At 38.6% G+C, this 24,990-nt stretch overlaps 1 protein-coding gene across 1 annotated transcript in view; it reads right to left on the bottom strand.

The window, feature by feature from the left end:
- Positions 1-3,502: 3,502 nt before the first annotated feature.
- LOC104570341 (NADH dehydrogenase [ubiquinone] iron-sulfur protein 4, mitochondrial) overlaps positions 3,503-24,990 on the bottom strand; it is a 39,995-nt gene continuing 18,507 nt past the window's right edge. The window contains exons 3-5 of the mRNA XM_088519942.1: positions 10,331-10,503; positions 6,438-6,511; positions 3,503-3,582 (exon numbers count right to left, since the gene is read on the bottom strand). Coding sequence (XP_088376068.1) covers positions 3,509-3,582; positions 6,438-6,511; positions 10,331-10,503 — 321 coding nt within the window. The 3' untranslated portion in view covers positions 3,503-3,508. The remainder of the gene's footprint in view (positions 3,583-6,437; positions 6,512-10,330; positions 10,504-24,990) is intronic.

Raw genomic sequence — 24,990 nt, 5'->3', positions numbered from 1 at the left:
ATATGAAATTGTTCACTGAAATTAGGAATACCACCTTCAGAATAACTTTTTATCCGGCAAATAAATTTAAAACCTCATTTTTTCACACCCAAACTATCCAAAACATATTGAAGTATATGCAGGTATGCACCTACATTTTGTAGTGAGTCCAATACTGCAAAGGGTTTCTTAGATATTTTTACATGCATTCAGCAGTAGGAGGAGGAACACTTATTTCCAACATCTTAATTTGGCTTCAGTAAGAGAAATTTAATAAATTGTCCAGATCAAGACAGGTCAGAGTAATCAGCTAAACCAGCTAAACTTTTTTTTTTTTTTTTTTTTCTCCTGAGGTGGATCATCAGTGAATTGACATAAATGAATGTATATTTAAAACGGAACACAATCATGCAAGAATATATGCAGGAAACTTGGGGAAAAGATGACAGAAAGCTGGAAATAGGTAGGTTTTTTGTTTGTTTGTTTGTTTTTTAGACAGAATGCACAATACTGGAGTGGCCAGCATCCTAAAATCTGTGCACCAGGATTTTCATATGGACAAATGCTGTTAAAAAAAGTTATATAAGTATCACCTACCTTGGAGAGCAGATACAAGAAAAAGTAGTTATATAGATGAACGGCCTATGATGCCCCAGTTTCTTCAGAGATCATTGCTGACTTGTATCTATAAAAATTTTGGAGGCTGAAGTATCTCAGACAGCATCAGTAAGACTTCAATTGCGAATACCTGGAAGGCACCAAGTGGGAAGATTGGGCAGTTTGGAATCCCACGTTTATGTTCACAAAATAATACACACGCTACTGCTGATAAGGCCACATGTTAGTCCAACAAGCTACAGTGGCTCCAAAGCCCATTCTACACCAGGCTATGGACGCAAACTTATGACCTGCAACTGTAAAAGACTTCCACCCAGATTTGAAGTGAATAGAATCATAGAATAGAATCATAGAATCATAGAATGCTTAAGGTTGGAAGGGACCTCTAGAGGTCATCTAATCCAACCCCCCTGCACACGCAGGGTCACCTAGAGCACATGGCACAGGACTGCGTCCAAGCGGGTTTGGAAGATCTCCAGAGAAGGAGACTCCACAACCTCTCTGGGCAGCCTGTTCCAGCGCTCTGTCACCCTCACTGTCAAGAAATTTTTCCTTAAGTTCCTGTGGAACTTTTGGTGCTTCAGTTTGTGGCCATTACCTCTAGTTCTGTCTGTGGTCACCACTGAAAAGAGACCAGCACCATCCTCCTCACTGCCTCCCTTGAGGTACTTATAGACACTGATCAGGTCCCCTCTCAGCCTTCTCTTCTCCAGGCTGAACAGGCCCAGCTCCCTCAGCCTCTCCTCATAGGGCAGATGTTCCAGGCCCCTGATCATCCTTGTGGCCCTACGCTGGACTCTCTCCAGCAGTTCCACATCCCTCTTATACTGTGGAGTCCAGAACTGGACACAATACTCCAGATGCGGCCTCACCAGGGCTGAAGGGCAGGATCACCTCCCTCGACCTACTGGAGACGCTCTTCTTAATGCACCCCAGGATCCCATTGGCCTTCTTGGCCACCAGGGCACACTGCTGCCTCATGGTCAACTTGTCGTCCACCATGACGCCCAGGTCCTTCTCTGCAGAGCTGCTCTCCAGAAGGTCAGTCCCCAGTCTGTACTGGTGTCTGGGGTTATTCCTTCCCAGGTGCAGAACCTTGCACTTGGCCTTGTTGAATTGCATGCGGTTTCTCAGCACCCAGTTGTCCAGTCTGTCCAGGTCCCTCTGGATGGCAGCGCAGCCCTCTGGGGTATCGGCTACTCCTCCCAGTTTGGTATCATCAGCAAACTTGCTGAGGGAGCACTCTGTGCCTTCATCCAGGTCATTGATGAATAAATTGAACAGGACTGGACCAAGGACTGACCCCTGGGGGACAATAACCTAGATCTCACTGTGACATGTAGCTTGTTAAGATACCAATGAAAGAGAATAAGCCCTTTCTAGAAACAGTATTATTAAGAACAGATTATTACATTTTATTAATAAGAACACAAGACTAGCTGAAAAAGAGATGCAGTAAATTCTGGACTTTTAGGATTGCAGTCTGGTGTGCTTTGGTGTTCCTGGAGGCTCCACTGCACAATGCAGAACTCCAAATTCAACAGAAAGATGAACTGAAATAACAGTTCTCGACTGTGGTGGGAAAGTAATGACATCGACCAACTGGTTGACTACACTAAAACTGGGTCAAAAACAATGATTTAAACAAATGTTAGCCAGCACGTGGGACAGCTGGTTAAAACTGAAACAAGAACATAGTTAAATTTGGGCAACATTAGTTTTAAGCCTTCTTTTTCCTAGAATATCGTGGATAGCATACATAGCTTTATTAGATACATGTGTTCGACCTGTTTCTTCTGTGAAAGTTATGATAAAATGCTCAGTTGCAGATGAGGAAAGGTGTACTTGGGGAAGTACATACACACAAAAACACACCCTTTGTAATTCAATTTAGTGATTATGAGTTGATGTGCCAAAATGTTAAGTAAAAGTTGAAGGCAAAAGCATTAAATCAAAAGCAATATCTATGCAAGACAAAGCATTCCAAACATAATACTGTATATCATAATAACTAATGATTTAAATGTCATATAACACGAAATTAAGTTTTGGTTATATATTCAGTTTTAAGGTTGAAATACCATCACCACCTCTCTTTTTATGTAATAGGAAACCTCAATGCAGATAAATATGTAACTAACAAGAAGAAACTAGAAATATAATTAATATGGTATAATATTTACTGATAGGCCTGATGCTATGGCAGGCAACTGATGCTCTTCTGATGTAATTTGTAAATATTTAACTAGTTTAGCTTCATTTTTGAAAAGCATCAAAAAGAAACAATTATAATCTCAGTCTTTTGGACCAAACTTCCTGTATGTTTAATGAAAAAAAAACAATGGTTTCTATTCAAGCCATGAACACCTCTGGAATAATTACAATTTTAATTTGCACAGAAAGGATCTTAAAAACCATACATTTCTCAAGAACAGTCTACATAATACTCTTAACTTTAACTTCTGTATACAATAATTTACTATTTGACTGATGACTTTTTTTCCTGTGTCTAGCAAGGTATTAGCTTCTACTGATATTGTTTGTATGTACAGGGCTGATAAGTTTAAACAAGATGTTGAAAATAATGCTCTGATGAAAGACAAATGACAATCTTTAAAGTTGCAGCTGATTTCAAACATTCCTTTTGATAGATTCCTAGTATAGCAATTTTCTAGAAGTATGAACACACCAAATCTCCTCTATATATAGGGAAGTTTGCAACAACTTCAATCGGAGACATCAAAAACATTTTAAATAGACATAACAAGATGCATCTGTAGTTTAAAGGTCAAATTTATTAGGAGATTAAGAGATGTATTATACATGGCCTATAAATACAGCACAGCTGACATTAACAGTCAGACAGATAGCCAATGCCAAACTATTTTGTAGACACCGTTGTTCTTTTGTTCTAAGAAAAGTTTGCACCATAAGACTTGGATTTAGGTTTTGGAATTCTCCTCTCTTCAACATCATAGCTCCAGCCTGGGGGGCGAGGGGAAGGAAGGGAGAACAAGACAAGAAACAAAGAGAATTCTAAACATGCACAGCATATAATACAGGGCAAATGCAACTTAAACCTTTTAACTTTAATCTTTTTTTCCTCCAGATAGGCACCCACTAGTTTATTCCTTTGTAGTTGGCAGCAGAGACTACAGAAATGCCATAAATGTGACATACGCCTGTTCTCATAATTGTCATGCTTCATATTTCATACTGCATACTTCAATTTTCATTGCTCCTGACAGATATATTAGTGAAAAAAACTTGACAGTCATCGGTGAACCTCAACAGGGAACGTTGGCTGTTTCTGTGTGCAACCCTGCGAGTTCATGGCTATATAACTCTGAAACATCACATAGACTGGATGTACAGGAGACCAATCTGAAAAGTATGGGAAAGAAAGGAGACTTTGGAAAGCAAAAAAAAAAAAAAAGAAGAAGCAGTGAGAGGACCAAAGAAAGGAAGAGCAAATTAAAAAAACCTTCAGCATTGAAAAGGAGCAAGATACTTACTTTTTTTTTTTTTTTTTTTTTAAGAACATAGAAAATTAGGAGTGAGAGAGAAGGCAATGAAAACGAGAAGACAAGTAAATTGTATGATAGTTAAGCAAGAGAAATGCTAAAAAAAAAAAAAGTCAGAAAAAAGAGGGGGTGGAGACATTAGTGTTTATGGAAATCAATATGGAGATGGGTTGCAGCTTCCAGGTGCCTGGAAATTTGCCAGGGCAGCACTCAGTATTCCAAAGTTCGGTCTCTCTAGCTGCAATATTTTACTCAAAGTTAAGGTACTGGAGTGGAAGCTAGAAGTGTATAAGAATGCGGTTTTAACTGATACTAATAAGGAGAACACATTTCCTCCTTAGTTTTAAAACAAAAACTTGATAAAACCTGAAATGTTTGACATACACCTGAATCTTTACATTTTTAAAGCATATACATATGTTTGTACACACAATGGCTGAATTCAGTAAGCTTTCTGTTATTCACAGGAAGCACTCGAGACACGTTTACGTATCAAAATGGGAGTAGTAAAATATACTAGTTGTCATGCTGCTGCACCTCAATTCTGTGTTCACAAACTCCGCAGAAACATTTTCTTCTTTTTTGTAAGTAATTTGAACCAATGTTAATTTCCAGGTTTACTTTTCTGCATAAGAAACATGGGATGGCAATTTAAAGAAAAACATGTTCTTTCCATCTGCGAGAGCGTCGATTTTCTCCTACTGTTCTGATTAAAATACAAGCTTGAATAAACAGTCAGAACAAGATCCAGAGACAGACATTGGTATCAGCAACATTCAGCACTCTAACACCTAACTTTGAGTCCCTTGACTCCCAGAATAGCATCTACAGCCCTGAGTTATCTCTTCATCTTTTTATACACTAGGTAGAGAGAAGGGAAGGGACTCCGAAGAGATTCGCAACTGCCAGCATGGTGACTTGGGCTGCCAGAGCTATCCAAAAGCCACCTAACTTACACCTAACTTTGGATTGCACGAGGCAGCCGTGTGTGATAAGGTGTCACTCTCTGGAACAGTTTGGTTGTTCATGACGGAGAGCAGGGGTCACTTTTACAGAAATACCACAATGCGGGAGGAGGTTAGTGCTGCTCGGAACTCGGGTGTACAAACTATGGGGGTATAAAGCAGATTTCACCACTTCTGGGAGAACATCCTAATCACCTCATTAAAGGCTACTGTGGAGTAAAAAAAAACCCTACATCCTTGTCATTAAAGTTGTGGTGGTTTTAAACAACTGCATCAGTGATTTCAGAAAGCAGGAAAAAAAAAAAAAAAAAAAAAAACTAGGTTTCAGACTAAACTTTTCATTTATTGCAGTTACAAGTATTACCTTCTTGCTTTGGCTTCACACCATTCTCCTGTTACTGTATTCAGTACTACTATAGGAGATACCTCAGCGGGGACAGGAAGATAGAGAACTTGCCTGAGGTTCCTGAAGGGCTTGGGTGAGAGAGATTTGCTGAGTCTGAAATCATTCCAAAATAGCTGCAGTACCCCAAATTTGCAGAAGCTAAACTTGAGGTTCTTCTTAAGGAACTTTGTTAATGAAAACTTGGATGGCTCATATGCAAAGGACAGAGAAGTGAATACTGTGTTCCTAGACTTAGGTCTGTTACACTAGTACCTCAGTTTAGAAGCCAAGTTCCACTGTAAATGTACATTTAAGCTTCTCATTTCTTTCTAAAAGCAGAATGAAATATTGTAAAATGTATGCATCCAGCTATATCTGATACTGAAGCCACTAATACAAGAGCAGTATGCAGAAAATACTATGCACATTTCATACATAGTTAGGTCTAACTCACACCACAACCTAATGAAGACTAAAGCCCATGCTGAGCTGGTAGACACTTAATTTTAGCTTTTCTAATTGTCATCCACAGGTGTTGTGATAGTCCTTCCTTAACCAGTATTGAGGTGCTCATGCCAAGGCTTAGCGGGGAAAGAAAATAAATAAATAAATAAATCAAACTACCAGGCCCCTGGGGCCCTCCATCTGGAATGCTCTCAAAGATAAAGTGTTCACACTACCTTTTCTTCCAGACCTGAGCAGGTCTCCGTTCTCATTAAAAACACAGATAGTATTGCAGAAGTATTACAGAAATAATGCTAGGAGGTAGCAGCACTTTTCCAGGAGGTAGAAGGTCTAGATTCAATGCCTTCCTCACCCTCAGAAATACAACCTCCTCCCTCCCTTCCCCCAAATTTTACACTTCCTCAAGCAGAGCACTAATGGTCTAATATTTTGTGAAGCAGAGCAGAAATTCTTTATCAAGATTGTCTATAGAAAACTGAACCCCTCACACTTAATACGTACCATTTTTTTCAGCAAAGACAATGGCATCTTCTTTAGCAGAGAAAGTAAGAACCATGTTGGATAAAGGATCAGCTCTGCAAGAAATCAGACGACAAATTTTAAGCAAATTTGAAACATGAAATTCTTAACCATATCCATATCTCAAGTGCTACTCAAATGCGGTATTAAACAATTTATTTTAGTATAATTATTGAAAAGCATCATTCTCAAATTTCTGCCATGCAAAATCCTTTTTTTTTTTTTTTAATTATTGCAAGGATTAACACTTACTTTGTGCAGACAATCTTTTGCTCTTTGAGTCTGTTGAATCAATTCCCTCCCAGCTCCCTCCAGAAACCAATGCCTTACATTTTTTATTCAACACATAAGTCTAATTGTTACCTGCGGAGGCAACGTAAGTGCTCTGCAATAATCTTTTTAAATATGAAAGCTATGTACAGTGCGAGGAACCTTTTTTGAGACTGAAATGTTAAAGGTAATTCAAGCCAGAAGAGAGTATTATATCAAGGAAAGCAGAATAGGAATTAATCGGGAATTGAAAAGTACATGAACAAATTCAGAACCCCAACCTAGCTGAAGTCATATGACCTCCATAATTTATTCAAGCACAGCAATCAAATATCAGGCCTCAACTTAAAACAAAGTCAAGGAACTCAAGCTGCTACCTAACTGATTATATAGAGGTTATTTTTAGATCATCAGCTATTTCTCAAAACACAAGCAAAAAGCTATTTGAAATATAAAATCTCAGTAAAAATCAAAATACCTAATTTGATGTTATAAAAACTCGATTTGTTGCTATAAAAACAACAAAACTTATGAAAACAAGAATGGTTCTATAAATTCACCTACAAAATTATTACGGAAATTAAATAAGAAATCTGCTGTAGCTGCAAAAGTGTTTCCATAATACTTCCCTGAGACAACACTGGGAGCCTGGGAGACGACTGACAAGACAAGCTCAAACTGCAGCAACTGAAGGGGCTGCCGTGCAACTGTTCTCTTGCTTTGAAGCCATAAGGATAGATGAAGAGAAAAAAGCAATCAAAGATACATTGAACTCTTTACAATGAAGGACAAAGCCTGTGATGGGAAGTGGGGAGGAGGGGACGAGGGGGAATTGAGCTTCCAGCAAAGACAACAGTGTAATTTTATCTGATGCACACATGGAACAAATGGAGTTCTCTATCCAATATATTCCCCACTAAAATAAGAACAGGATAAAGGCAGAATTTACACTTGCACAAGCCACTAAGATAAGCTTTCTTAAAGAAATCTAAAAATTTAGCTTACAAGGGTGGTAAGAATCAGTAACTATGAATTAGTCTGTGATCAGTGGAGAATTAAGCAACCAAAATCCTGCAGTACTGTGACAGTTTTTGCTTACTGCTCCCTTCTTCCATGTTGGGGTGGGAAAATGATGCTACTTAATAGGAATACTACCAGGAAGCAGAGGTGTGTCCATCCGAGATGTAGCAAATGATTTGTGCCTGTACTGTAGGAGTTTGGTGAAAAACTTTCCAGGACACAAGTGGTTTGGAAATGAGGACTGAACAGAAATGATTTGTTTTATTTTCATGTAGGATCATCTTTCGTCCAATTTAATACAGCTTCTTGATTTCTTTCCATAAATGAGCTATTCATATGTTTCCATTTCTGATAATCCGCGAGCAAACTGTGGAGCTCAGAATGAGAGAGCATGATGTCCTGAGAGCCTTTAGCAATGATAGTGCTGCAGAATTTCCTATCTTCTAAGATCTCTATCAATTATTACAGAGATTCTACATTTTGTTCTCATATGAGATTCTACAGAATGCAAGCCATATGTTTCCCATGTTTCTTTGTTTACAACTTTGTATTAAAAGAAATATTCAATAACTATCCATGGGCAATCCTGCAATGACAGCTTCAGAAAATGTCATGGGGTCATTTCATTTGGCTCTCCAAACAGGTAATTCCCAAGAGAAAAAAAATCCAAGAAGTGGTGATAAAAATACAGTGGAAAAAGCAAATGAGACTGTAACATGATAGAAAGATAGCAAAGACATACGGGTAAGGATTTTAAGTAAATTGGAACACAGAGGAAAAGAGCTAATTAATTAATCCCACTACACTATTCAAAAGTAAATGGAAATACTTCTACCAGCAGAAGAATCTTTGCAGAAGTTAGATCTGAAAAGAAGACATTTTTTCTTAGATATTTCTGGATGTTGAACAGTAATTTTAAAATACCCGAATGTCCACTAATAGTCCTTGGGAGAGTTCCTTAAAAAACAAACAAACATAAACCAGTTTACAAAACCCTTGACCCAGTGGTGTCAGCTCACAATACGGCACTCACTTCTGGCCTATTTTGGAGCTTGTTTACATGGGAAATATCCCTTCCCCTATACCCAAATAAAACTGTATTCAGAGTGAGTCATTCAAAATAGCTTTTCCATTTTAAATTCACAGAATAAGCTTACTCCACAATAATTTAACAGATGAACTAGCACAGCTCATTTTTCTAGGTGGTTTATTTGGAATAAATGGATACAATTGTTAAGAGAGGTTGAAAGCCATTATTTTGACTGAGACCACACAAAACCCCACCCAGAAAATAGTTTGTTTGGGGAAGATAAAGTCAGCTGAAAAGCAAAGGGAGTATTAAAAGAAAAGTTAAATTCAACCTGGACTAAAGAAGGTGTTATTGACACCTGCTACAATATCATAATCTGGTCAGAGGTATAAATAGACCATACTTGAATGGCTAGACACTTTGGGATGGAGGGAAAGGGATCTTGTAGGACAACAGTTTATCACCCAACCATATAGCAATTGTAAAACAACCGTGCTAAATGTAGTGGTTGCTTTCAGTAGTGGAATCACCAAATCTTAAGTAATTGAAATTTTGTCTTCTGAAACAGTAGTTTAAATATGCTTAAGATGAAAAGGTTAGAAACCTGTGGACCTGGTTAAGAGGTAGCCAATAATACATAGTTTTCAAGTTGTAAAACAGGCATTTTAATGTAATTAATATTTTAATACAATTGTTATCTTAATTGTCAGTCAATTTTTTTCTCTAATGTACCGATAACTGAAATAACTGTAAAATAATTGTAATACAAATACAACAGAGATGTTATAGGTCATGAGTATCCTCAGTTCATTTTAGTGGGAAACCAACCTAACAGGAAGACTTGATTTCAGAGTTGAATAGTATTTCAGTAATTCAATAATATTTACTTATTTTAAAAATTATTAATACCATGTCTGAATTTAGAATATTAAATCTAAAAATACTTTCTCAGAGCATATTATATATACTTACATCTCTAAACCATAACCTAATTAGCTAGGGCTAGTATTTTTCTAGATTTTCTGGATTTGGACATGTTTAAGATTTTTTTACATTTATTAATTATAAAGAGAATTAATTATTGAAGCACCAAGACAAACAGTGTAATGATTTCAAAGATTTTAAAAAATAGTTATGGTTCTTTATTTTAGCTTCATAAAGTTTCATTCAGAATTTTCAGAAGCTAGATAATCACTATTTTATGTTTAACCTAATGAAAAACATGCAACTGGTCATTAAAAAGGATTTACTGCTTCAAATAACTAATGACCTTCTTTCCCTGCTGCTGACATACAATATCACCACAAATGGAATAGTTGCATTTTTTTTTCATTCTGTTAACGCTTGTTTTCAGATTATTCCAGATGATTTTTTGAGCTAAAATCTGTTTTTAATCATAATAGGTCATTAATCATGTGAGCAACTTGCAGCTACCAACTGTAGGTACATTAAAAGACAAGCAGATTGACAGGTAGAAAGGTTTTAAAGTTAAGTTCACACAACTGTAAGAAACAAATACAGGAGGAAAATATATCCAAATTCAGTAACTACTCACGTAGATGCCCAACCCATTAAAGGGTTCTCCCAGTGCTCCCTGTTATCAAATTCCATCTTCCACTTCTTTGTGTTGTTAACTCCTGCCTGCATTGCATTACGTGCTGGGACAAAAATGTGAACTTTTCTGGTTTTGATGTGCTCATCTGGAACACCAGTTAAAGTAGTGATATCCTAGGAAAGATACAATTAATTTTGTTAAAAATGATTCACATAAAAGGCTTGTCAAATAACAGTGTTTATTGTTTTTACTCTGTTTTGTCATTTTTTCTTTAATTACAATAACAAAAATTCACAAGATAACCATTATGAGAGCAGTTTTATAAAACTGAAGCTGACACAGGTTGGAGTTTCCATCACCCTGCTTCCTTGGACTGAATTAGATTTTGTATAGACCGGTTATCTGAACGTGCACCCCATCCTGCACAACTCCTAGTGCCAGGGAAGGGACAGGACGTCTCTCCAACCCTCAGACCACAGCCATGAAGTCACCACTGCTCCAACTCCAGACCAGCAAAGCAGACGTGGAAATGTAACATATACTCTTCCTCACCCCACCTCCTTTGAGGAAAAAATAGAGCTCAGACTGACAAAAATGGTTGTTTTATGTTAATATTGAGAGCCTAAGCCTCATATAAATGGTACTGCTCCCTAAAACCACATCTAGCTCACTGTGTGCTTCAGTGAAGGACTTTTGCTTGTGGTTGGCATGAAGGAAGAGGCAGGCAGTTGGTTACCTTTTCCACAATGAAACTGGTCAAGATGGTAGAACAGGTACTAGAATTCAGCTCTCTTACTTCTCTAACCAATAGGTTATTACATAAAATTGATCTCTCTTCTTTAAATGGCAAGGTTAAGAGTGTCACACTATAGATCTATTTTTCAGAGTCACTTCTCAGCACTACTCACTAATGCTCGGGATCAAGAAAAGAAAAAAAAAAATCAGATATTTCAGATCTCTTCAGATAACTTACAAGTTCCCCATCTCAGAGATCTCAGAGTGCAGAACTACACACACACACACACATATATATATATTTAAGCACTCAGATTCAACATATGCAGATTAGGAGCTATCTGATACAGCACTGCTAATCCTGCCAAGACCAGGGGCTCTAATGTTAAGCACAGAAACATCCAGGCCTACAATTTCTCAAGCCCCTTTTTCAGTTTGAGCCCACATTTGAGCCCACCAGAGAGGTTGTGGAGTCTCCTTCTCTGGAGATCTTCAAAACCCGCTTGGACACAGTCCTGTGCCACGTGCTCTAGGTGACCCTGCGTGTGCAGGGAGGTTGGACTAGATGACCTCTAGAGGTCCCTTCCAACCTTAAGCATTCTATGATTCTATGATTTCTTAAAAAGTCACAGTAGTGATATGACACTTTTGATAGGGAAGGTTTTTTTCAAGCTTTCACACCATTTGATACCAATAACATTATTGGGTAATTTTGTGAAGCAGAAGATTTGGGAGATTCCAACTTGCAAAGAAAACAGTTTATAAAATCTTATAAATTTGGTAGGACGATGGCCTCCTACTAAGGCTTCAGTTGTGCGTTCTCAACAAATAAACTGAACAGAAGATAAAACTGAAGTATCATAAAAACAATCAAAAAATATTAGCTGATTTTAACAAGGAGTAAGATGGAGAAAAACCTCACTAGAATTGATATGAAAAATTATTCTCACAAGCATTGATATAATTAAAGTGAACTTTATCTTTAAAAACTAAACAGCAATTACATAAAATTAACCTGTCAGTTCATCCTAGTACAGTAAAGAGAGTGAACTCAAACATCAAATACTTCCTCTAAGGATACTAAACTGCTCCTGACACGCACTTAAAAGAGCAGTGGTAGCTCCTGGGTCTTTCCCCTTCCCAGGAAAAACCATAACCTGGTAGAAGTCCAAAACGTGTAGCAGAACGTCAGGCACATGGAGCTCATCTCGCTAGCGGGGGCGGGACTTGAATGAAAAGGCAAACAAGTTTAAATAAAACACTGTGGGTTTACGTATCGGTAGATACTAACATCACAGCATTTTGTTTTGTGGCCAACTTAAGAGCTCTTGATGCTGTCACTAGATCATCCCCTGACATGAGAAGTGTCTCATTTTTCATTTCACTTCAGAAAAAAAACTTTGAGAGATCAATCACTTAAAACTGCACCAAGGAGCAAGTTTAAAGTATTTGTCTTGCATTTACAACACACACATACACAGAAAATTTTGAATTTCTAAAAGTTGCACTCAGACTACCTACAAGAAACTGTCAAAACATCTTTAGAATTTAATTATAAATGTTTCATTAGGACCATATATATTTTTCTTAGCATAAGTCTGGGCAGGACATGAAAAAGAAACATTACCAATTACCAAAACATAGCAACACATACACAAAAACCATCTTGACAGACTGGCATTTATAACTGCTTCAGTTTAAAGCACAGTTTTAGAAAGAAATAGCTTAAAGTTTTCTTATTTGAACTCACTAACTACTATGTTTAACAGGGTTTTTTTTTTCCACGTATGGTAAAGGACACATTTCTGGGCACTCGACTGGCTCCGAATCAAAGTTATTTTACTAATAATATGAGATTCATCCCATAAAAATCTTTCAAGGTGAAAACTCAAACCTGCCTACTTTTAGGACTTAAAATAACTACTCAGGGCTGCTAGCTCTTCATCCTTTGACTCATTACAGCTAAAGTTTCCATGCCTTCTTGGAATCTAGCTATTGTTTATTGATATCTTCCCCAGTTTAAAGCTGGCAATTGAACAGACAGTTGTTAGGACAATGAGCTTCTGGATTCTGGAGCCCAAGTTGTCCTGACACAAAATCACTGTTTTTGCTTGCAGTAGACATGTACGGTACTGTAGCATAGCTGAGCTGTTGCCAAAGATATGGAATAAAAAGGCTTGGCATCTATCACATACTTGACACCTAAAGAGCACAGAAGCTCTAAAATTCCTATTCCCTGTAGGCGCACTGTTAGTCTAGACAAACTGATTTCTCACACTTTTAAAATGCATTACAACACTCTATTGTGATCATTTCATCCACACAGTTCCAGCTAGTGACAGAAGAACCTATCCTTTAAGCGACACTTCAATGGGCTAAAGCTCCTGCTCCAAGATTCCATTAAAACAACATAATACTTGAAAAGAGCTGTGCTGCACTGGGTTGAACTCTCTACTGTGTCTTCAGTGCTTTGTTCTGAGTTCATTGAAGCTACCTGTGAACCAGCTTTCCAAAACAAAGATGTTTTTGACAGCAACTTTCACATTGCCATCTTTAATGCTCCTTACTGAGTTTTGCTCTATTAGCATATTAAAATATTAGTGAAGTTCTCAGCATCAAAAATTCTAAGTAATTAGCTGTATCACACACTGTATTAAAAGACTTGGTTTGAACTGCATAGATTTACTTTGCTAAAAATTAAGAACACCTCACTTTTAATGCAGATTGTCGTCTAAAACTGCATTCTGACATTGTTTTTTAATACATATATAGTTTTTTTTTTAATAGTAATTTCTGAGCTTTTAAAATAACAATTTAAGAGGCATTTTAGTTCCTGGAATAAGTTGAGAGACAAAAATGACACTCTTACTTTTTTTAAACAGCAGAAACCACATCACATTGCTTAAAAATCAAGAGGAGTTTGTCTTTATTATAACTTACGCTATTTAAGAACACTTGCCACGGTAGAAAGCCTGGTAAATATATTCTTGAAAGAGCAATAGAAGCTGCTAAAAGTGCTGTATAGCAGAAAGAAACACTGGCTCACAGATACAGCATTAACGAAAGCAACATTCAGTGTAACGGTGACTTCAGAAGGAAACGAAAATTTCATTAGGTACACCACTAGCAGCACAAATTCCAAAGGAAACACCAAGATGAATTCTGTAATGCCAGGGAGAGCAACCAAGGCATTTAAAATATCTTTGTAAACAAGGAGTTTTCAACAGATGAGTCAGGTGTGCCTAAAGATGTCACGCTTCTATTATGACATTTCTTTCCATGCATAGACAAACACTGTCCATAAATGCTATTGACTATCTACTGTTTAAACCCCTCCTCCATTTTTTTTAATAAAGGAAACAGGGAACAAGCAATGGGAAGTTAATGTCAAAACACAGAAAAACCTCCCAGCAAGCTTTCAGCAACCACCCAGGATTTAGAGCCTTGCTAGGCGCTCTCTTTTCAATACCAGAATTTCACACATTTCAATGACCATTATGACTTCAAAGAATCAAATTTTCATCATTGTCCGTCATCTACCGGTTGATTTGTGTATAAGGGAGTTCTTCTGCATGCACTCAAGACAAAGGGCTCCTTACTTTCGTGGCTATATATCAAGTTTAAAAGTTCTGTTTGAGACAGTTGTGTCTGTGGTAAATTAGGGCAACACTGAAGGAGTGCAGCTGCTCTGCAGAAACCTCCTTTTTGGCATCATTTCACTTAAATAAAAACTGAATAATTAGCTTCTGCCTTTATTAAACCACAAAAATGCCATTGGCCTTAGTAATTACTTCCGGTTGCCCCACCTACTTAACCTCAGTAGTTTACGCTTGTTAGAAAGGAAGAAAAGTAGAAGCTTTCAGTACTTTATAGGAGTTTACAGCAGTTTGCTTCCCTCCCTGCTCCCAGCATGTTTTAGCTGACAAAGTGTATAATTTTTTTGCTATAAATTCATGTTGCAATACATTTTGTAGAGAAATGCTGTGCTGAGAATCTGCATTGTGCTGGGAATCTGCACTGTGCTGAGAATCTGCACCACCTGCGCCCTGCTGATAATGTACTGGGGAGTGTTAGTGAATTGTCCTTGGCCGGCTGGGAATGGGGAGCTATGTGGGAAAGAGTAGTTAGCTGTCTCTGGTAAACAACCTTGCAGAGCTGGGAAAGAGCCTATGCGGCCGGGACATAGCAACCTCCCTAGCAACCAATCGTAGCTAACCTGGATATCCCTCAGATGCTTGTAGGTATAAATATATGTGCACTTCCGCTAATAAACGGAGCAAGATCTAAACTCATATTGGGATCGTGTCTTGTAATCCGGCTCGGCTCCCGTAACGGCCTGTGCAGTTGTCCTGCACCTGGTTCCAACAACATTTTCTTTAAGAGCTGTTATATCAAAGCACAGAACAGGACATTGAACATCTTGCCTAAAACCCACAAAATAGCTGCTGCAAAAGCAGCTTTTTATTTAATGTGCTCAACTGCTCAGACTGTAAGTGAGGATGAGAACATTTACATTTCTATACTTCACTATGGTATTTTTGAAACAAATGCAAGAGAACAAAATCTACTATGCAAAGTATAAATGGAAAAATGGAGCAGAATGAGCTAAACATGGTCAGACAACATTTATCTAACAGCTACAGACATAACAAGGCAGGGGGAAAGAAAGCATATTTGCCCTTAGGAAATTTCATATCACATAGGATACAGTTTTCATTTAGGCTTCACAATGTCTTTGCATTATCACAGTAATCTGTGAACAACATGTGTTACCCATAATGTGTTCTCCCATCTAACCAGGCTGCACAGAGATTTTATTAAAAGTTGAGAAAAGCAATGGAAGAACGTATTTAAAAAAAAACAGAAAACCAAACACTGTAAACATGAAACAGGATACAATAATGATTAAAAGAAAGGTTCCACTTAAAGAAAACCTCTTTACACGGGTGGCTTTGCTGAAAACCCCAGAGAAACTGCAAAGAATTTACACGGGTGGCTTTGCTGAAAACCCCAGAGAAACTGCAAAGAATATGTGAAAGAATGGGTCTATGATAAAAGCAGAAACTGTCACAGGGGCTGCAATTAACCAAAGTACTTGATAACACTTCCCAGTCTCCTGATGGCCGCTATGCCAAAGTAGGTGTCAGCATCCTATAAACCTCTTGACAAAGCCAACGTTTGCTAGTGCTGTCAGCTTCAGCAAACTCCTTACTAGTTTGGATTTCACAGCTTAGGGGGTCCTACCTTAACAGCCACCATGGCAAAAAGGTCTCTGTAGGCACAAAACCTCCTGGAGAATCTCCCTGTCATTCCATTGCACTTGGCTTTCCCAATATTTTGCGTGCCCAGTATTATGTTGGGCTGGTTGAGAGAACCACTGCAAAAATTATAGCATAAATGTCCTCCACACCCCTTAGCCAGCAGCGCTTGGGTCTGTACCCAGAGAACCCTGTGAAGGAGTGATGGGGCGCAGATTCAAAAAGCTGCTGAGTAGTGCTTTTGTTAAATTGCAATACTAAAAATACCAACAAAATCTAAGATTTTGCTCCTATCAGTGCCCTGACCAACCCCAAAGCAGGGAACCCTTTTTGTGACAAATCATAACACATGACAAACATATCAAAAAGCACCTATTACTCAGCTTGTATTCTTGATGGACAAGTCTTCATTTATCTGCACCTAGGCAAAGAAACAGGAAAACGACCGAAATAGTTTGACTCCTCTTAGAATAATAGAGTTATGGCAACACTTTACTGCCTTAAGCAGCAGTCACTGCAGGCACTATTTCTTTGCTTTATGCCCATTTGAATTCCCCCAAGATCTCCTTTTAAAGTCCAAATGCTATTCAGGTAGGTTCCTGAACATCAAAACTGTTTGCTTCGTCATCTAGAGCCTTGGGATGGGAGAGGATCTAATTATTTTAAACATGTGGTAGCTTCTCATCGTTTCGTGGGAGAGCTCACTTACCACTTCATGCTGAAAAGACCCAAGGGAGCCAGCACGACTTCGAGAGCCTGACAGGGAACTGGGACACTGTTCTTGCACATAAGAAACACTACTGCTACTGTGAAGTAGGAGCACCTGAACGTTTACTGAGCTTTACTAACCTTACACTGATCTGGACAGTAAATACGTTACAATCTGAACTATCAGGTTCAAATTTGGATGTAAAGCAAAGTCTTTAGTAAGATTTCCTATGACGAAGTCCTAAGAAAGATTGTCACTGCAGTATATGAAACATCTACTGCATATGCAGTTTAATTAGCCAACAGCCTTCTGAGTGGGTAGCTAGAGCACAGAACACTAACATTTCTTCATAATATCATTATAGTGCATTCAGGTGTTCCTTTCTCTTCATCTCTCATTATATATTTATTCCTATTTATTGTGGAACGCTATTTAACTCTGAGGGTTAGAATTTAACAAAATAGGCTTCTATTTATAAAAATAGGATATTCATCAAGAATGGGGGAACAAAAGTAAAAAGCAGTATTTTAAAGTTTAACCTGACCATATTGTCACAGTAGTGCTTATTCTACTATTAAGCACAATGCTGAGAATTCCTTAGTTCATGTAAAGCAATGCCTGCTGTCAATGTGGTGTCTGCTCTCTATTCTTTACATGTCTTTCATAAAGAAAGTGATTCTTGTGACTGTAACAGACCTTGGTTAAAATGTAGCAAATAGTTAGAAACATAGGGAGAAAAAACAGAAAGTTTCAATCAAGAAATGCAAATTTATGTGAGACTCCTGTTGGTGAATGCTTTTAAGAAGCAAAGTTGCATTTAGGAAGCTGCAAGGAAACCAAACTTGTTAAAAGCTGTCTTTAATGCAAGATGTAATGCTTCTGGGTAATATGCACGGGCTTTAAAAGTTGAAAGGAAGTGCTAAATAGTGTACACAATTTCCATACACAGCAGGTAGCAAAGCACGAAAAGAACTGACACAGTTACCCCCTTTAAAGAGATGCACAATAGGGTACTGTTATGCAGTGTTAGCATACTGAAGCTCTAGGCATCAGGGATGCTGCAGCTATTAACAGCTTAAATGTTCACTGTTTTTTGTTAATTAGTGCATAGGGCTTTCAATAAGTTTTAGAAAGTTATTTTCTAGCAGTAACACTTTCGTTGTTCCCTGGTGGGGATGGGAAGGATTGATGTGGCTTCGACTGTTCAATCATAACTGATAAAACATGTAGCTGAATACTACTGAAAAAAAATGTTTCTTTAGATTTATCTATAAAATCAGTTAAAATGGAAGCTTTCTACAATGTTCTACAATGTTTCTACATTGTTTCTACAATGTCTTTCCCTAAAATCTGAATCATCCATAAAATACATTACTGTTATTTTATTCATTGTTTTTACCTTGTTCTAACTACGAGTCTGTCTTTGCAATTTGTGCTTTACATATGTTTAGCCTTTAAAGTTATTTCTAGGCTGGAAATCAAGTCCTCACACTTTCTAATACAATAGAGAAAATTCTGTAACCAAGATTAAAAAAAAAAAGTATGTAAATTCAGTAGTTTAACTTGTTACGTCTTTCAATTTTCTTTTACTGGAGGGGGAAGGGGAGAGTCAAAAGAAAACACAATGTAGCAATTATGTTGACTAAACATCAATAAAATAGTAAGAGTCTGTTTTAGAAACAGACATTGCAGAAGAAGAATATGCAACTACTGACTTATCAAAAAGCCAGAATTAGTTGATTCACGTATACTTTCTAATGGAGCAAATAATGTGTCCACCTAAGAAAAAAAATAATAAAGAAACAATAATAAAAGTAAAAAAGTATAGAGAATGAATTATTAATTCACACAAGAGTTATTTCTTTAAAAAGGTTCTTCTTGGCTAATTTGCTACTTAGTGAAATCTCTAAAATATATAAGTTACGATGAATATAGGAGCATGTATGTAAAATGAGACGTCTGTAAATAAAAGCTATCCACTTCTTCAGATGTTTATAATCTGATTAGTAATAAAAGTCCTAAAAAGCTTTTGCAGCATTAAGTATAACATTTCCAAACCAAGCAAAGATTTTCTCTTGCACAAAAAGTAAACCAGTGAGCTTTATGGAGTGAATGCAACTGAGTACCCCAGAGATGTGAAGGAGAACAATTCTGCAGCACAGGTTTCACAATACAAGAACTAAGCCGCATATTAAAACTCTATGGATTTGAACATGAGATCTTCTCTCAATGGTCCATGTTCTCACTTAACACAGGTTATACTTCGCGACTTGAAAGCAGCCCTGAAAGTAGTTCAAAAGTACCTGAAAGGTTTTCAAGAGTTGGCATCTATTTTCATTTCATCATTGACCTACTAAGTAGAGACGGGTAGCAGTGAAGCAGCACCAAGCTCTTGCAGTGTGACTGAGACACTCAGGGTTTCCCAGAGCCTTACTAGGCTGCAGCTTTCCTTCCAGAGAAGGAAAGGAGTTTCCTTTCTTACTTAATAAAATGAATCAGCTGGAAGTTCATGACTGGAGGCAATTTCTGAGTCTGTACACAGAACTTTCCCACCAAACAAACAGTTAGGCTAGGTCCTGTTTCTTACCTATACAGCTTGGATTTACTACACAAAGGCAGAAGAACAAAGATTGTGCAGAAGAGGAGAAAGACAGAAAGAAAGAAAGACAGAAAGAAAGAAAGACAGAAAGAAAGAAAGACAGAAAGAAAGAAAGACAGAAAGAAAGAAAGACAGAAAGAAAGAAAGAAAGACAGAAAGAAAGAAAGAAAGACAGAAAGAAAGAAAGAAAGACAGAAAGAAAGACAGAAAGAAAGAAAGACAGAAAGAAAGACAGAAAGAAAGAAAGAAAGACAGAAAGAAAGAAAGAAAGAAAGAAAGAAAGAAAGAAAGAAAGAAAGAAAGAGAAAGAAAGAAAGAAAGAAAGAAAGAAAGAAAGAAAGAGAAAGAAAGAAAGAAAGAGAAAGAAAGAAAGAAAGAAAGAAAGAAAGAAAGAAAGAAAGAAAGAAAGAAAGAAAGAAAGAAAGAAAGAAAGAAAGAAAGAAAGAAAGAAAGAAAGAAAGAAAGAAAGAAAAAAGGATGTAAGAGGAATTGCTTATTCACTATTTCTGACAGGACAATTATTATTTACGGTATCTAAAAAAGCTTTTCTTATCAGGGCAAGCCAACACGTATTCTAGAAAAGAATCACATAATTGTATTGATTCATCATAGAATCATAGAACGCTTAAGGTTGGAAGGGACCTCTAGAGGTCATCTAGTCCAACTCCCCTGCACACGCAGGGTCACCTAGAGCACGTGGCACAGGACTGCATCCAAGCGGGTTTTGAAGATCTCCAGAGAAGGAGACTCCACAACCTCTCTGGGCAGCCTATTCCAGTGCTCTGTCACCCTCACTGTTAAAAAAAATTTCCTTAACCTCCTGTGGAACTTTTGGTGCTTCAGTTTGCGGCCATTACTTCTGTCAGTGGCCACCACTGAAAAGAGACCAGCACCATCCTCCTCACTGCCTCCCTTGAGGTACTTATATACACTGATTAGATCCCCCTCTCAGCCTTCTCTTCTCCAGGCTGAACAGGCCCAGCTCCCTCAGCCTCTCCTCATAGGGCAGATGTTCCAGGCCCCTGATCATCCTTGTGGCCCTGCGCTAGACTCTCTCCAGCAGTTCCACATCCCTCTTGCACTGTGGAGCCCAGAACTGGACACAATACTCCAGATGCAGCCTCACCAGGGCTGAGTAGAGGGGCAGGACCCCCTCCCTCGACCTGCTGGAGACGCTCTTCTTAATGCACCCCAGGATCCCATTGGCCTTCTTGGCCACCAGGGCACACTGCTGCCTCATGGTCACCTTGTCGTCCACCATGACACCCAGGTCTTTCTCTGCAGAGCTGCTCTCCAGAAGGTCAGTCCCCAGCCTGTACTGGTATCTGGAGGTTATTCCTCCCCAGCTGCAGAACCTTGCACTTGGCCTTGTTGAATTGCATGAGGTTTTTCACCACCCAGTTGTCCAGTCTGTCCAGGTCCCTCTGGATGGCAGCGCAGCCCTCTGGGGTATCAGCTACTCCTCCCAGTTTCATATCATCAGCAAACTTGCTGAGGGAGCACTCTGTGCCTTCATCCAGGTCATTGATGAATAAATTGAACAGGACTGAACCAAGGACTGACCCCTGGGGGACCCCGCTAGCTACAGGCCTCCAACTAGACTCTGCACCGCTGATCACCACTCTCTGGGCCCTGCCATCCATCCAGTTCCTAATCCACCTCGCTGTCCACTCATCTATCCCACACTTCCGGAGCTTGCCCAGGAGGATGTTGTGAGGGACGGTGTCAAAAGCCTTGGTGAAGTCGAGATAGACGACATCCACCGCTCTCCCCTCATCTATCCAGCTGGTCATTCCATCATAGAAGGCTATCAGGTTAGTCAAGCAAGATTTCCCCTTGGTGAATCCATGCTGACTACTCTTGAGCACCTTCTTGTCCTCCATGTGCCTGGAGACAATGGCCAGTATGAGCCGTTCCATCACTTTTCATCAGGACATGAGAATGCAACTTGGTCCTTAGAAAGCAATACTATAAAAAAAATAGCTTGAAAAATGAAGCTACTCCTGCTGATCACACGACTGTATCGATGGCCTGTTTTTATTCTTCCTGGTAGAAGAGAAACTCTGCTTGCATATTTAGACTTACAAAATCAAACAAGTATTTGCATGTTGAATAACCGTTTGGAAACCAGACAAACTAAACACAGTACAATGTCATTCTTTTAAGTTGCTCTGAATAGCCATCATAATAAGCTCTTCAAAACCCGTATTCTTTGCTAGAAAATGAAATACTCTGTAATGAAACAAAAACTCTCCTGCATACCCTTCAAAGTGATATTCTTTGACCCAGTGCTCCAGACTAAAGTCTTGAAATTTTTGCCCAAGAATGCTGCACGACGGAAGTCCAGACAAAACAGACGCTCGAGATGTGAGAAGGTTGTGTAACCCCAATCTCAGACACTCCTCCTTCCAATACCCACAAGAGATAGCACTACCATGCACCAGGAGGAAAGGCTCTCACAGGAAGAAATCCAATTCCTTCACCCCATCTTGAAAACAAATAAATCTACGTGGGGATGAGACTGAAAGTGCAGCTCATGGATACAACTACGCAGTGGTTTACGCTACGTTCTGAGCCTCTTAAGATGTGCAGAATTTTCTGAAATGAATAAGAAAAACATTTAAGGAGACAATTTAGTCAAAAAAAAAACAGTATTTACTTAGAAGATGGCTAAAGACATAACAAAAGGGTAATGGCAACTTCTTTACTTAGACTGTCAGAGTTACTGAAAGCTTCTTTATCTGGGGAGGAACTTGTTACCTGCAGACATTCTTACAAAAAGTTATCAGTCTCAAGCCAACCAAATTTTCTATACTACTGCAAACTTCATCAAACCGTAACTGCTTACAAAAGCAAGCTGTAGCAAAGCAGTATAGGCTGAATTGAGGTGGGTATTCCAATTAAAGGGGGATTTAATCTCCAAACAGCAAAATGCAGTGAAATAGCATTACTGAAAAGAATAATCTGCAGGTTCACACACACACACACACACACACACACAGTTGAGTGTATACTTTAGTTAATACCAAATGCAACTACCAGTGAAAACGATAATGAAGAAACTGTCTAATTTCATTTCAATATATTCATTTCAATGTATATGCATTTTTACTTGTAAACAGTTAATTTTCTATTTTTTACATTTTAGATTTATTGAAAAGATACATTTGGACTACAAGTAATTTTAGTCTGGTAATTAGTGTGACTTTTTTCTTGAACCCCTTCTATATTGAAAACTAATGCCATTCTAACATCAACCATTGCAGCTGCAGATGAAGGAATGGAAAATGAACATTAAGTATTTCATAAGAAGTGAAACAACAGAGAAGAATACACAGTCTTAAATATTTTGCAAGCCACCAGCAAACTTTTCATTTATGCTGCACTCAAGAGTACAACATGCAGCTGGCCACCTGCTTACTCGACACAATTAGGATGAAAGAAAGAACTTCCCCAAGCCACAAACCTCGTATATGAGGCCACTGTGAGTAAAGATTGAAGGTTTTTCTTCAACCATATCTGCAAAGAAAATGATGGGGGCGGGGGGGGGGGGGACTTTTATCAATTGCATTTCAGGAGGTTTGAATGTTTATTTTCATTTATTCTTTATTTTTCCAAAGTAGATTGTAAGCTGATGATCTATTTAGTTTTTTGTGTTTTTTTTTTTTAAAAAAAAAAAGCCTCCCATCTGATTTCCACTCTGATATCTAGCACCCTTTTGCATATGACAACTTCACATCAGAGTCATAAGGCACACTGTTCCGGATGGGCTCGGGATTTGGCAATAATCACACAGAATGAGGTGACTACATCAAGCATTTATTCAGGTGAAAGCACATAAAAGAAGCAAAGTATGGATAACTACTGACGAGGTGATATCTGCCGATCTGAACCCCAACATCATCTCAAGCTGGCAGATCAGAGAGAGTTGCTGACCGGCTCCTGCGGAGACAGCGCAGGCCTCAGTTAGGAGTTTCTCCTCTCCCCGCACTGTCCTCTCTATGCCCGGTGCATCTTGGCATGTAGGGTCAGCACGACCCAGGAGACAGGCTGGGGGGGCGGACAAACTCCACCTTCAGTTGCGCAACTCCTCCCCCCTGGGTGCGCAGGCGCGCATGCCAGTCGGGGGTCCCAGCCCTCAATTCGAGGGTCCTGCCTTCCTCCTCTTCTTCCTCATTTCCGGGTGTTTGGCCTCCAAAGCTAGTTTGGAGGACGTCTGCGGTTAAGTTGGCTACAAGCTCAGCCGAGTGGCCGGCTTCAACAGGTTTCCAGGGGGAGCTGCCTGTGAACAGGCCTGAGCAGCTGCATCCCTGCTCATTATCGTTCAGCCCAGGCAAGCAAACATCTTTTTCTCAAGGTCTGGCCTCTCACAGGAGATTTTTATGACTCTACAGATCACAGAAATTTCCATCTCCAATACACACACAAAAACTTGTAAGCTACATTCCTCATCGGAAGAAAAACGTTGCCCCTAAACCATATCCTTTATGGTAACCAGTTGAACAAATACTGCAGCTAGATTGGATCAAATGAAGAAAAGATTATTCTAAATACTTTTATCCCATTAAGTTGTGTGTGGAACAGCTTGAATAGGAAGGAATAACCCACAAGAGGTTAATAGCATTTTGAAAAAACAAAACACAGCATATCCACGATATCCTTATTATCTAACACAGTGGTAATGCTTGGAGAATTTTTGACTGAGTAGTAGCTTCATGGAAAGGAAATCCAGTAAGCCTGTCCTCAATAGAGGCACACTTCGTCAAGCGTTTCTCTGAAATGCTGAACAACAGCTCCTATGCACAGTCTTCAAATGCAACGTCACGCTGCCTTGCACGTAACTGCATGACGCATTAATGTTTTGTTTTTCAGCATAAAGTGTATATTATAGTTTTGGTTCTTGGGAAAGGCTGCAAGGAATGATCACACTTTGAAAGGCATGTAAAAGCTTGATTTGCTATGTCCTTTGTTTCAGTGCACTCCAAAGACTACCAGCTTGATATCTGAAGAAGTTTCATCATTCCAAGCTGTTTTTCACTTGTTTGCATATTTCTGTTTTGAGCTACAGTATTATCACTGTTTATTATAAAGTCTGTGCTTCTTTAATCAAACTGGAATTATACAATTTTGCTACTTTCCAAGCCTAGACAAAATTGAGATTTGGATGAAGGTGAACTAGCTATGACTCGGTCCTGAAAACAGTGTGATGTTTGCTAATAATGCAGTTTTCTAGAAGGGAACTGAATGTTTCATCTGGCTACTGAAAGTATAGGAATGCTTTTTTGCTGAAGAGATTCATGTTCTGAGAATCCTATTAATACACTGCTACTCCTGTTTTTTCCAGTAGTAAACACTTACC

The sequence above is a fragment of the Tinamus guttatus genome, unplaced genomic scaffold (genome assembly GCF_059628265.1).
Source record: "Tinamus guttatus ecotype Peru unplaced genomic scaffold, ASM5962826v1 Tinamus_guttatus_pri_ptg000077l, whole genome shotgun sequence".
In the NCBI taxonomy this organism is placed as follows: Eukaryota; Metazoa; Chordata; class Aves; order Tinamiformes; family Tinamidae; genus Tinamus; species Tinamus guttatus.
Note: the sequence above shows the minus strand (reverse complement) of the source record. Positions and strands in the feature narration are given on the sequence as shown.